This window comes from Malus domestica, chromosome 09 (assembly GCF_042453785.1).
Source record: "Malus domestica chromosome 09, GDT2T_hap1".
NCBI classification, from domain to species: domain Eukaryota; kingdom Viridiplantae; phylum Streptophyta; class Magnoliopsida; order Rosales; family Rosaceae; genus Malus; species Malus domestica.
Window position 1 is genome coordinate 12176277 of NC_091669.1, and position 15086 is coordinate 12191362.

At 35.4% G+C, this 15086-nt stretch overlaps 2 protein-coding genes and 1 long non-coding RNA gene across 3 annotated transcripts; all 3 read right to left on the reverse strand.

Annotated features, from left to right (window-relative positions):
- Window positions 1-5540: 5540 nt before the first annotated feature.
- Window positions 5541-5879, reverse strand: LOC139187774 (2-oxoglutarate-dependent dioxygenase 19-like). The gene has a single exon (XM_070804361.1). It carries the CDS (start codon window positions 5877-5879, stop codon window positions 5541-5543), a length of 339 nt encoding a protein of 112 aa, XP_070660462.1.
- Window positions 5880-5890: 11 nt separating this feature from the next.
- On the reverse strand, window positions 5891-6316 carry LOC103443314 (2-oxoglutarate-dependent dioxygenase 19-like). Its single transcript, XM_008382128.1, has one exon. It carries the CDS (start codon window positions 6314-6316, stop codon window positions 5891-5893), a length of 426 nt encoding a protein of 141 aa, XP_008380350.1.
- An 8216-nt stretch (window positions 6317-14532) lies between these two features.
- Window positions 14533-14970, reverse strand: LOC139188029 (uncharacterized). Its single transcript, XR_011571137.1, has 2 exons — window positions 14795-14970; window positions 14533-14713 (listed from the first exon to the last, which is right to left on the reverse strand). It is a non-coding gene; the product is annotated as an uncharacterized lncRNA (long non-coding RNA).
- Between the last annotated feature and the right edge of the window lie 116 nt (window positions 14971-15086).

The following is a 15086-nucleotide window of genomic DNA, read 5'->3' on the forward strand; positions in this document are numbered from 1 at the left end:
ATATATATCAACTTGGTCCACTCATGTTTGTTTTGGGCCCCTTTTAGGACCTTATAACGAGGAATACAATCTGAGCTACGAGGAATTTCCCTACCAGTGATTTCGTGTTATATCTTCTCTGCTTCGGCACCTATTGTAATAGCATTTCTCTATCTTGAATTTTCGCTTGTATTCTGTATTAGACGTATGCTCTGAACATGTTATGCCTTATCCTAATTTTAATAGTTAGCATTTGAACTTTGATATTGTGTTATTAGTCTCTATTGCATGTTTTAGCATATTTATCAGCATTTGTTTAAATTAAATGACTTTCGTCACCCTTCGAGTGTCGGCCAGCATGTGACCATCCCAATGTCCCGAAGATATCGGGATCGGGGCATGTCACTCTGTCTGCTTAATCTGGTTTGTAAAGGGTGACCTACTCAGGTTGGCCACGTTTTTAGGGAGGGCATTGTCAGTAGTGTCAATGCACTGGAATATGCGCAGTTGCTCTGCTACGAGCCTTTGTACTTCCTCATGGATTTACGTATGGTAAGGCAGTGGAGCATCCAGCTACCCCCGGTGTTAACATGCCGGTCCATGTTGCTATTCGGCGTGTCCTGCTCATTTGTGCTCTGGTTGCGGTGCACGTGGTTCGCCTTGTGTTGGTTACCTTCGTTCTAGGCGAGGGCAGCCAATGGAACTTGAGCTGGACTACTCTCGTGCTCTTCTCTCGGCGTCATACGGCTGCCTACTCCATTGCCTCGTAGGAGAATCTCCTTGTGGGCCTAGCCTTATGTGGACAATTTGCCTAGAATGTCCTGACTGCTCATCGGAGTGTGGACCCAACCTCAAATGCACACTGACTTGTGAGCTAAGTTGGGAATGAACATTTTTCTATGCATTTGGGTAGGAGAAGACGTTTCCCTGAGGGCCTAAATGAGAGTGCACACTACCCGAATGCACGGTTCGTGGCAGGTTGAGCAACTTTTTGCCAGGACGTCGCTGGAATAAGTCACGTTCTTCTGCCCTTATCCTGCCTCAAGACACCTCATCTGGGGCGCACTGCATCTCGATGCGCTCAAAGAGTTAGTTCACCAAGGTGGTATGCTGCATGAGGGCGTTCGTCAAATTGGCGACCTACTAGGGCAAGTAGTGCTCGCCATTTGGATTGGAAAAGCTTGGAAAATGGGCGTCTCCTTGAGTGGTAGAAGTATAGTGGACTGTAGGTACAAAAGTTGAGCCCAAAGCAGGTAGTCCTGCAGAAAAGTGGGGTGTAAGTAACCCTAAATCGATTGCGGGGCCCGTGGTCGAAATCTGGATCATTGGAGGTGGCCTTAAAATGGGTTTGGTCGCGGAGCGCATTGGACCGGCGCCTGCTTATCTTGGATCTATATGGCCGTGGGCCTTCCTGGCCGTTGGGCTGCCACATCTTGGCCTGCTAGCTGAGTGGCTTGGGTTTAGGTTTGGGCTTCGGCTCACTGAGCTGCCTGGCTAGCAGTAGTTGCCGAATTCTAGGCTCGGGTTCGGGCCTGCTGTGTAACAAGGCCTACTGCTGCATTGGGCTGGGCCTCCTACCCAGGGGCTTGGAAGTGGTTCTGGGCCTCCTGCCTAATGTTTGGTAGAAGTGGTGTCGTGGCTTCTGGGTCTCGGTGATGATGATGGTGACGTGGCTCCGTGGTGGTCGGGCTCCTCCTGTCGTCGCATTAAGCCTTGAGGATCTCCGTCGTGAGGTTATGTCATCGTCTCCACTCTTCGGTCCAAATCCTTCCACATATGGGGTTCCATTCGTCGTAGTTTCTGAATTTCCTACCATTGTATCCTTTCTCCAGGGATTGATCAAGAAACTTTTCTAGGAAAAATTAATTGATGCAACGTGTGAGAAATTCAACGTAATAGAAAATTCAAGAAACTAATGCGAGAGGCTTATTCGAGTATTTTGAATCGGCTCTCAATGAAAGCACCAATTTGTCGATGCAAATTTCCGTTGTAAAGTGTTTAAGGCTTTTTAGGGTTGCAAAAAGCTCCCCAAAATTGGTAGAATATGGGGTATTTATAGGGCTAGGGCCGGCCATATAGGGTTTAATGGAGAAATATTCTCTAAATATTCCCAAGATATTTAATAGGAGATAATATATTGAGATAATAGGGTAATAATCCTTAATTGATTTAAATTAGGATTACTTATTTGATTGAGGTCAATCTTCAATTAGGAATGTATTAAAGATAGGATTTGGGTAATTAATCCTTATCTTTAATTCCTTGCCATGGGCAGGTGAGCTGTGGGCAGTTGTGTTCAGCTGCTGAGTTCTTCATGGATGTGAGCTGCGCGTGGGAGAATCTGAGAAGTCTGTCTATTTATTGAGGGCAATCTTGTTTTTCTTGAATAAAAGTCCACGTGTCGCCTTTAGAATTTTTGGGATTATTTTAGGCTCTACAACACTCACTGAGTAATGGAAAGAAGTTTAAAACCAAATCTGCAATACCGTTAACATTGAACGAAATCAAAATCTCTTTCTATGATTTCATTTATATCCACAATTAAACTAAATTACCCATAGTAAATTTAAAAGCCTTTTAAATCTTTCTTTCAATTGTTTCTCTTTTAAATTGCTTCAAAGTGTAGCCATAGATCGAATAAATTTGTGACTCACACTTCTAGAGCACTTTTCACATTCCATCAACCAAATGAGAGAATTTATATATCACGACTTTAACGGTCAATGAAATTAAACCTTATTAATCACATAACCATGAGAATATGTGCGCTTCATTAGTTTTGTTAGCAAGATCAAATCCACAACGACAACTCATGACTATGGCAACCAAACTAATCAAATTTGTAATTACAAACTTTGTCCATCAATTCTTTTCATCAAACGGAAAAACACAACTGGAAAATTGTTTATATTAAACAAATCAAAATCTCATTCCATAATTTTATTCATATCCTCCCATAATAAATGAAGAAATCTTCATGGTTTTTCCACCATTCCATTTCTAATGACTTTCATAAATAATAAAATTTCTAACCATCATTCGCATTGGCCATACAAACATAAAGAATTTCTAAATATAATCATCATTGACCAAACAAAATTTTTTCCACGAGTTTCTTTTTATCCAAGCTAGTAACTAACAGTCTGGAAGGAATCGTAATATCTCATATATTTAAGTTAACCAATTAGGAGCATTTTTGTCATTTCTTACTTAACAAAAAATTATACGATAAAAATAATAAAATCCGGAGACGGGATTTCACATTTTCTCCCATTCGAATTTCATAATCATAAATCAACTTATTTTCGATTTTTCTCCACATATTCGTATATTTAAATTTTCAGGGTATTACAATCTGGTTTAATTTTCTAGTAACAAGAGATGTGATAATACATTTTTAGTTAGTCACTGTGTTTTGTTTTTTTATGACTAAATCAATGAGTCATGGGGTTTTCAATCACAACCTAGTTACAAAAGTTTTTCGTGACTAAATGTTTTACTCACAACATTTTATACTTGTAGTCACAATCTTCGTTGTGATTGAAAGCCTGATTTTTTGTAGTGGGATCTGCTTCGTCATTAATGGGGTCTTTGTTGAACACATGCAGAAGGAATGGGGCAAGCGGGGGATTCAGCAAGCGATTTGATGCCTGTAACTTTCGAGGTCTCCATCGTTGTTTGAGTGGCCACTGCATCCATTGCTTCCTTTTTATAGAGCACTGAGTGAGAAGCTGGTGCATGCTTATCTTCATACAACAAGTGGATTCATTTTTTTTTGTTCCAACAAACCTGCAGTGATGGAGGACCAGCTGAAGAGCCATCCTTGGGTCTCAATTATGAATCGTCGGTAAACGAAAAACCTGATACTTCCGAGGAGCGTCCAAAGAGGAAGAATAAAATACCCATCAAGTTCCAAGATTATTGCACTTAATGGTTGTACCTAGAAGTTGGTTCTTCCTTTTCCTTCTTATTTACTATTTCAAGTTTCATTTTCAAGTTTAAATCAGGTGTATTTGAGAAGTTGAGTAATGAAGTTTGAATAGAATTTTACCCCATTGAGTTAGCTTCCTACAGCTTCTCTTTTCTTAGCTTGCGGATTGTATTCCCCTTTTTCCTTTCTGCTGCAGTTTCTACGTGAACTGCATTATGCAGGCTGCAGCTTAACAAAATTATCATTGATTAAATTAATACACTGCACAACATATAAATAATCTTTTGTCCCAGCCCATCTTAATAAAAAAATTCATGCATGGTTATCACAGCCGCACGAAGAAGAATGTTAGAGTGTAAGATATGTAGAGAAACGAAAATTAAGGGGAGAAGAAAGAGATTGAGAGAGAATCAATGAAAAACAGAATACCAAATCTTAATTCAAACGTTATTTGCTTCTAATGTATACTTATTCAAAAGGTTAAGTAAGAATAACTACCTAACCTTTTAGAGTGATTTTAAATTAGTCATTCGTTAGGTCGTCAGTGTTAAGTGATGACTTTACCAACATTAAGTGATAATTTTTCTAGCATTAAAAGATGAGGTGGACAAATACTAAAGTTGGTCCCTACTAATCGTAGTCTTTGGAGCTTTAATTCTCCAAATCGACTCTTTTTAGTTAAGTTAAGTTGTAAATTTGCTTAGTTAAGCTACGTTCATTTGGAAATTCAAAACACCAAGATGACTTGAGGGTAAAAACCCGCTTTAATAACTGTCCACATCATCGCTTAACGCAACTGAACTTAACAAATGTCCACTTTTCAAAGCATTGGTAGTTATTTGGAAAGTTCTAAAAGGTTGGGATCAATTCGGAATTACCCCTAACAAGTTAGGTAATTATCTGGACTTAACCGTTATTTAAATAATAAAAATAAATCATATTATATCTCAACAATTCAAAGTGAATAAATCTAATGGTTTAAGACTTGCGTTAAAACTAGCGTCTTTTTTATGTTGCCACAAATCCGATCCATATGTAAGATTTTATTTTTTTTTCAATAATAAGATTAAGTGCAAAAAAGAGAGTCAATGATGCACAAATGCTAACATCGAAGAGTGGTAAATTATCTTAAAAGTGGGTAAATTATTTATAAAAGAAAGGGAAATGTTATTGACACTCCAAAAATCTCATTATACACTCCTTACAAGTGTATTTTTCTTTCATAATATAGAAGTTTGAAGTGTAGAATGAGATTTTTGAAGTTTTAATAACAATTCCCATAAAAATTTGATAAGTTTCTTATAATCTCACACACACTCGTAATTTTTATTCTTCTCTATAAAGAGGAAATTATAGAAAATTAAGATACAAGGATAACTCAAAAACATGAACTAAAATCAATCATATTATAGAAGAAAACCTAAATCCACAAGGACAAGGGAATCTAAATATTACTTCCTCCTAAAGGTAGGAAATAAACACAACACCAAATTATTCCTATTTTATTCTTCAACACATGACACCTCGTTCGAATTTAAGGTTTTTTAGTTGTAACTTTTATTTTACGTAACAAACGAAAATGAAAGTTGCATCTTAATAATTTGGGCCTCTATAAAAGCTTATCAACTGATCAGCCTGCATGCTCATATCGTATGTGATCTAAGGTTGACTTCTGGTAGCTCTTGCCGCTCAGTTGAATTTTCATGTATTCTATATAGTTCATTCCAATATATTTGGGAGCTTGGCCGTGTTTTTCCAGCAACTCCGGCGCCGGTGCGATAACTGTGTCCGCAGATGGTCCATGCGAAAAGACAACAGAGATCCTTGTAGCTTTGTTGTTCAAGGTGGCCCGATGGATCAAGCTCTTGTACTTGCCGTTAGTTAGAATGTCCATTTGGGCAAAGAAACAGTTGGGAGGGACATCAATAGTGACCCACTTTCCGCTGTGTTCGACCTGGAGGCCATTCATCTCGTTCTGGATTAGGAGAGTGAACAGGCCAGAATCAGTATGACGGGGAAGGCGCTTTCTGGCTGCGGGCAAGGCGGATAATAGTTTGCGGCGAGGATTTCAAATCCACGATCCGTGTTCATGGCATGATGTATGTAGCTGGGATCCAATCCCAAGCTTTCTGCTATTGCTCTTGCTATCTCCAATGCTACTTGTCTTGTTTTCTGGCTAAACTTCAACGAGACCTCACTGACGCCAGCCGGTTTGCTTAGGGCATAAAACTCAGGATGTACTCTGGCCTTGAAGAAATTCCTCCACATAAGGAATTTATCCAAGTCAAGATTATAACTTGTCCCGCAATTGAACATCTCTAGCACATCGTTACTAGATTTGAACTCCTCCCTTTCTTCGTCTGGGAGAGTGAAAAATCCATGGCATGCATCGATCATCGCCTTCATTAAGCTCGGTGGTACTTCGTGGTTAATGGCCTGCAAACCATGATGATTAGTTAAGTATTGGTTTTATGTATAGAAAACTAATTACTACGTACCTACGGACATAGAAGTAAATAACAATAATGCTTCATAAACTGAAATAACAATAATGCTTTAGGGTTAACTTAGGGTGCCACTTAACACTAAGGTCTCGTGGTGTTTTATTTCTCTTAAGTGAGAAGTCTTTCGCTTGACTCACGTAGATGACGAGTTAGATTTCAAATTATTATGGATGAACCATTGGCTTAGCCCACAATCTACGCCTTAGTGTTAATATATCGTTGTACTAAAAATAAACAAAAATGTTGAGTAGACTCTCTCAGTAAGTGTGTGATTTCATTAGCAAGTATGTTAGTTTTATGTGTATCTAATAACATCACTCCTGAAATAATAATTAATGGGTTGTTTAGATATAGGCCCTTGTAACTAATATTGTCTAGACAAAAACCCACCTCATATTAAACATCCAAATAAAATCCAAAATTCAAATAGTCTGCCATGTTGGAAAATAAATGACATATCCTTATGAAATATTTACAACATAAGCCACAATGACCTAAATATGTCAATAAATATTATTATTACTCACCTTCAATTATGCTAGCAATGAGCAATTGAGCTCCTGTTTTAAAACCACGTATTACAAACTATTTACCTATATTTTAAAAATTCACTAATTTACCTACATTCTTTTGATACAAACTAATTGACCTACATTCTGTTGATACAAACTATTTACCTATATTTAAAAAAAAATCACTAATTTACATACATTCTTTTGTTACAAGCTAATTTATCTGCATTTTTGTAGTACATACTAATTTACCAATCTACTTATTAATTTACCTATACAAATAATACTGTCATATTATTACTTATAATATCCAAAGTAATCATATACATTTTTTTCTTTACAATATCACACCTATGGGGTAGGTAAATTATTTTTACAGGATTTCTATTCTAAGTGGGTACTAACATATAGATAGGTAAATTCAATATATACTAAAACACATTTTGCCTTGAAACACTGTTCATAAGCACAGTGTTGTTCCGATTTTACCCTCTCTTAGTTTCTATTATTTCAAGTTTGCCACTGTTTATATATCCTCTGCCTTCCTATTCCTTTCCGCGCGCGACTCACCACGACTACTGTAAAACGACCACTGCACTCCTCTGAACCACTACCAACCCATCCCTCTCACTCTTCTTAGTCAAGCTCTTGCCAATTTTGTCGTTGTTTTCGTGTAACCAATAGTTAGGGTTTCATACATATTTTCCAGCGACCCAATTCCTGCCGATCGCCGATGAATTGAGCCTCTCCGTTACCTGGAAACAACTTCTCTCACTCTTAGGAGATACGTTAAGGTATTGCATGTTCAATATTAGTTCATTTTAAGATGAATTGAAGGAAACTGTATAATCTGCATATGAATGCCCTTAAGCTGGAGGGATTGTCTAAGGTTTTGTGTGTGTGTATCTGTAATTTTGCATCTATTGCGAATCGGACCTCCCCTTTGCCACCAATCATCTTCCCTTCGGCGAGGGTTCTCGTTTTTCCGGCAAGTTTCTATCTCTCTTTTTATTTTTAAGTTGCAGATAATAATTTCTTTTTTTTTTTTTGAGTTGCAGATAATAATTTATGATCAATGTGATCCCATATCGTTGTTTTTCAATTGTAGTTGTGGTTTAATCTGCAAATTTTGTGTGAGCTTACCACCAATCGTCTCCAGCCACATAAAGTAATGGTCATGTTGAAACAAAGCAATTATTTGAAGGATTTTCTCTCACCTTTGTGTCTGTAGGATTTCCAAATCTTCAATAAATCCACTTTTTTCCTTACCTTTTGCTTATTGTGGAATCTGAGTTCTGTTTTTTCCGGTGATTTTTTATTGATAAATTGCATCAGTTGTGACCAATTTTCCTTTTTGGTTTTATCTTAGGACTTTGTCAAGGAGAAAGTCTGTGAGCTGTGAAGGAAAGAAATGTAATCGAGAGGTATTTTCCTTTTGGCAAGTATCATGAATTATATTTCTGTTTTTGAACAATATTTGCCTAAAAGTATACTCTTTTTTTTTAATGGTATTTCAAATAAGGTTACTTCCCAAACACTGATATTTTGGTTTTCTATTGGTTTATTTGAAACCAGCTTGATTTAGGTTACAAGGTTGAGGGTTGCTGATAGTTGTCATATTTAGAGTGGGTGTTCAAAAGTATTGTTTACCATCTTGAATGTCTAGATAAGATGCTAGGTACTTGATTTTTCCATTTTAATAATTGGCATTTGGTTTTTTAAATGTTTTATGCAAAGAGTGAGATGAGTCAAGTACTCTGATACTCAGAGTTCGTTCTCTAAACTTTAGTTGTTTGAGGTTGTGATTGTTTTAGGACAAATCATCTACGTAATAAATGTATGATTCCAAGTGCATACATCATACCAGTTTGATGTATGTAGTACTATTTACATCTTTACGTTGATAAACTCAAAACATATATAGTACTTTTTGCATCAGTTGAATTGAAAATTAGCCAATCCACATTTGAGGACATAGTGAGGAGAATGCCTGAACTTATATATATATATATATATCAATGATAAGTAGAATAAGCATTCATAAGAGAGAAGAAGGTTGATTAATTCATATATTTATATTCATATATATATTTGAAGGAAACTATATAATCTGCATATGAATGCCCTTAAGCTGGAGGGATTGTCTAAGGTTTTGTGTGTGTGTGTATTTGCAACTTTGCATCTATTCTTTCAGAGTGTTATCTCAATATATTCAACTTAGGAGAGTCCCAACAAAAACATTCGAGTTTTGCATGCTCGAATCTGCCCCTAGACCGAGGAGTTCCATAAACCCAGCTCGCAGTGGGTTTTTCGGACAAAGATCTGAGTTTTCTCCTACCGGTTTCAGGCCTTTTCGACCTTTTGGGTCCCACGAAGGTGATATTCTTACTCTACACCCTCAAATTTGCTTAGGCTGTGAATTTGGTGTGCAATGGTTAAGTTTTAAAGCTAATCGAAATCAATTTACTCATAAATTAATTTACTGTTCATACCAACAGTAGTATTAGGAATCACATGCTTATGATTTCATATTTATGAAATTAATTTACTCATGTCTTTATTAGATCGATTTACCTTTTTTTTAGAATTCTTCGTTTAAATTTGCAGGATTTAGGACAATTTTTCTTTTGAAGTTTGGGTTCTTTTGATATTATTTTTTTTATCTGAATTATTCATTTAACTTCTGAGATCTTTTATCAAATCTCCAAATTGACTCATAATGATTAGGCTCGAAACAGATGTTTTAAATCAGTTTTGGTGGATGAGTTGTTCCGCAGCCTGAGGAAGAACAGAGGTATGTTTTTGAAATAAGGTCTGATCGAAACTTTTCTATAAAATTTCGCAATTTTTGAGTTTTAAGCCATTCAAATTCACATATGCCTACATTAATCTATTAAGTAGGTTACTTATTGAATTTTTTTTTTTTGGGATTTTGTGTACAGAGTGCCGTGTTGGAACCAGCAATGCAAGGATGGGATCTGATCGATTGCACTTTAACAAGGTTTATTTCTCGAATCACATTCATTAGTTAGATTATTAATGTGCTTCAATAGGGGTTTTCAATATGATTTTGTAATTTCCCTTGATTAGAGAACAAAAATTAAGAAATCACAAGCAATTGAGCAATTGGAAACATGGCTGCAAGTGATAAGCCAGAGTCTTTGTTTTAAATAACTATACTACTTTTTGTCATGTAATATAAGAATGTAAATAGCACTCTCTAACTGTGCCATATTAGCATCCTCAATTTTCTCATGTAATATATGTATATAACCCTACTCTTTGGCACATATTTTCTCACGTATATATGTCCTACTTTTTACACGTTTAAGACAGTTTTGAAACCTGCAGCATCGCGCAGGCTTCACTCCTTGTTATTTTCTATGGAAAGAAAAAAATACAACCATTATTTTGTATAATTTTTTTGACAGAAATTATTTTTGTCCATGTCTCAACGTAAAACACCATAATATTTTTTTTATTTATATTATGTATTGCATGCTAATAAGGTAAGCTAGTTTCATAATAAAACAATTTTTGGTAAAAAAATTTGAGAAAAAAAGCCTAATCAAATAATAGGTTAATTGACATTTAATTGCATCGAAAATAATAAAATGAAAAACTTATTATTAATTATAAGTCAAATCTAACCTATGTTACGCTCTATGAGGGTATTTTAGGAACACAAGAATTATAAAAACTGACATACCAAGCTTGTTAAGGAAATTTGCTTAGTTGGACTCTAGTAAATGGGGTTTATGTCTGAAAAAATAAAGAGGATGGGTTTTAAGTGAGAGAAAATAAGTTTTAAGGGGGAAACTCTCATTTTCAGAATAATTAATATATGGTTTTATGCTTACAATGAAGCATCCCCATTCTTGGCAAATTTTCATGGATGATTTTGGACCGTTGATCAGGAGACCCCGATGTGAGAAGAGACATATCAACTACAGGAATTGTGAGTTCAGGATCGTTAGGATCTGCTTCGTCACTGGGGTCTCCATTGAACATATATGCAGAAGGAAGAGAGCTGAAAGCAGGGGATTCAGCAAGCGGTTTGATGCTTGTTACTTTCGTGGTCTCCATGGTTGTTTGAGTAGCCACTGCTTCCATAGCTCGAAACTCAAAAACTAAGATCAAAGAAATCAGTTACAAGCTAAGGGAGAAAATGTTGAGTTGAGATGAGTTCTTAATGAAAGAAATGCTTCCTTTTTATAGAGCACCGAGAAGCTGATGCGTATCTTCACTTGGTGAATGAAGATTTAATTACCCCCTATATAAAATTATCCATGTATTCAACAGAACAATAAAAAAAATTCATTTTCTTCGGTCAACTTTTTATTGGTCAAATTATTATTCTTTTTTTAGTGTTTTTATTTTTTTTAAACTTGTCTTTGTCTTTGACACAGTATTATTTGGTAAAACATATTACGTGTATACTATCGTCGGGTGCCTTTGTTGTTGTACACATAGTTGAATGGTATGTTTATTTTCAGTTTTATTACATTTAATTTTGTACACATTGTTTATTGCTATGCTTATTCTTAATTTTAGTACGTTTGATCTTGTACATATGTCTATAATAATTAATAGAAAACCCCTTGTCAACTAAAATTACATAAAAAGATGATTGTAACCCTCCAATTATAATTCATGTGAAAAAAATTAAGGGTAAATTACATTTTGCACATTCAGGTTTATGTGCAATTACAATCTCATACATCTTTAAACTATTTCAATCTCATATATTTACTATTACTTCATTTCAATGTCATACATAAAGAATTGAACAAAACTCAAATTCTGTAAATCATCAAAAATGAACTTTCTTTAAAGAAAAAAGGTCTCTAAGGCTGGTTCAAAACCTTATTAGAAAATATGTTGAGTTTGCCGTTAAGTGATGACATGATAACAGTGAGTTCCACTTTTGTACTGATGTAATTGCTAAACTTGAAAATTTAACCCACATCTCCTCCCAAATAAAATTATCCATGTATTCAACAAAACGATTATATTATGTGTACACAATCGTCGGGTGCATTTGTTGTTATACACATTGTTGAATGGTATATTTATATTTAGTTTTATTACGTTTAATGTTGTACACATTTGTTGATTGGTATGCTTATTTTCAATCTTAGTATGTTTGATTTTGTACATATCTAAACTACCTATTAATAGAAACTTGGTTGTCAATCACAACTCCATGAAATTACCATTTTAACCCCCTCACCAAAACTAAACAAAAATAAAAAACATGAACAATTTAGTAATTACATAAACATAAATTTTGTTGCTTTTTGCAGCAACCTCACAGTTAGGTCCATGTAATTAAATAATTCTATTTGAAAAGTTGTTCGAGTCAATCAATCCTATAAAAAATTTCTCGTAGTTTGAGCTCGAGTTGCACCACCTACCGATAAAAGCTGTGAAATCTTTTTATTATTATTGTAAAAGCTGTGAAATTTTTCCCAGCACAACTCTTTATGATACATTCATTTATTAAAAATAATCCTTTTTTTAGCCAAAAAATAAGTCGTCCCAGTAAAAACATGAAGGAAAAAAGAGGAAGGAATTCGCATAGAATTGTTGAATTTTTGCATTATTCGAAGTGAACAAGCTGAAGAGGAGTCGATTGCTGGTATTTTTTGTTGGATATATATCAACAATTAATGATAATTTTTATATGCTAATAAATAATAAATACGAATTGATAAATTAACAGAGTATGAACAAAATAAAAATATTAAATAGACAACTTGAAGATTGAGGCTTGCGTACCGCAATGTCCTTGAAACAAAAATTTCGTCTCTACTCAGTACTTGTAATTCTACGGTTGTCTGTTTCACTAGGATTCAACGATCAAAGTCAAAATTCCAGCATCGAAAAATTTGACTTCTGGCGAATTTCGATGTGGTTCTCTCAGTAAGAATGTTTGGGATTCTAGAAGAAGATTTTGATTTTTTCTATGTTCTAAATGTCATACAGATTGATGTATATATAATAGGATCATGTCTGTTCGCAACAGGTAAATGGGATGCGTCTGTTGAAAGCCATCTTCTCAGAGGGGTGCTTTGCTCTGCGTTCTTTCATCCCTTCAGACTTCATCTGAAAATATGAGTTTGTTGATAAAAAATAGATAAATAATTAAATTCGAAATTAATAAAAAATAAAAAATTAAAAAATTAAATTTTTAGAACCCAAGATTAATTATATATATTAATTATCAATTACTTAGTACACCCGAAAGCCCAACCCCAAGGTTAAGCTCAATTTTATTCTCCATGGTCCATCACACTAATTACTATCTATAAGGGACAAGACTTTATAAAGTGAAGGAACATTTTGGTAGTGACCAATGTAGGACAATAAAATTTCTACTCTAAATTTCCAACATTTTATTTTATGAAATTCCTTTTTTTCAAAGAGATTTACAATATAATCTAAACTACTGAAAAAAAATTCAAACTTAACTGAGAGAAAATAAATTGCTTTTATTAACTTGGTTATGCCTGTAGTTTTCAAACTCTCAACTCTGTTAATTATACTCTATGAGTTTAGAATTTTCTTTTCAAGAGTTGATTTGACATTTGCTAATGAGCAGCGTGCTAGCCTTCTTGCATCCAAATTCAATTTTTTCTCCGTAGATTCGAGTGGTTTAAAATCTCTCTTAGTCAATAACGAAACTATCTTGAAAAAGGTGGATTAGACTGAATCTTATTCAGAGAGGACACAAAAGAGAAAATCGAATGGGGATAGAAGGAAAACCTAATATCAAGGACCAAATTTGACAAAGAGGAGTCATTTTGTGAAAAGCTATAGCAAAAGTGAAAAACAAGGGGTTACAGCTGAATGCTCATGCTTTTGAAGAGAATCAAACTGCTCTGTTATACAAAGCTGAACAAGTTTCCAAACTTTTGATGCTCTGGGAGATCACATGGACTTTCCATCACATGATCAAGAACAAAAAATAAAACATATTGAACGGAACACATGGCTTGACGATTGGTGGAAGAGTAGCTTCCTGCATATCTCCTACCACCTTTTTGCACGAAAAATCGAAGATACTACGTAGATTGTTACATTCTACGCCACGACTCCAATGGTTAGTTTAATTACCATCTGCAACGAATCCCAAAAACAGATACTTGAGAACAAATATGTTAACTGAATATCGAGTCAATAATGTAACTGATGTGTTAGTGATTCAGTTTCGACAACAACTAGGAAAAGCAGATACAGTAACAGAGAAAGCACTCAGCATGTCTTTTAACCGTGTACTTTCACATATACCGTCTGATATCGCTTGTGTGTGCTATGTATTCAGGAAAGAACTAATACGATAAAAAGGGTGCAAGGCTTGATTTGACACAATCGAAACTTGATGGATCGTGTGCACGATGTGTTAGTTTCCATCAATTGTGGCTTCAACCGTGTGCCAGAAATTAGGGGCATGTCACAAACTAAACCAATTGAAAAGAGATCCTTATGTTTGTTTAGGCCCGTAATGCCCTTGCATATGAAGATAACTTTTCACGGGTGACAACACTTGTGAAAGTGTATAGCTCAGTAAGTTTCTTGTGACTCACCTTACGAAGGATCGACGTGTACAAAAAAACTGGCTGCAACTATGAGATAGCACAGAATAAGCATCAAGCCTTTAAAGTAGTTTGACGTCCCTTCCTACAAATATAAAGGCAATGAATCTCACATCGAGCAACATTGAATATTAAAAAAAACATGGATATTTGTGTAGATGATCCAATTGCAACTCCAAGTGTGATATCCTGCGGAAAGATTAATTCCGTCAATAAAATAAACGGAATCTATAAATTGAGGTTTACAAAACTTGGATTCAAAGCACTCACAAGCTTGTCCTTCATGGCAAACATGATAGCACTTGCATGCTCTGCAGCATTTCCTACAATTGGAAGTAGTAAAACAAGAAGGAAAAATGTGCGTCACAATCACACACAGAAAATGGAAGTGCAAAATGTCAGCACAATAGCAGCTCAGAAACTACGCACCCGGAGCACAGTGGGCTAGTATACGAAGCAAGTGTTACCTGGATAGCATCAACAAGGTATCCAGACAAAACAGATACCCAGACAATTAGAACAGCAAGCCAGCCAATTGCTCCCCACTGAGTTATCTCAGGAG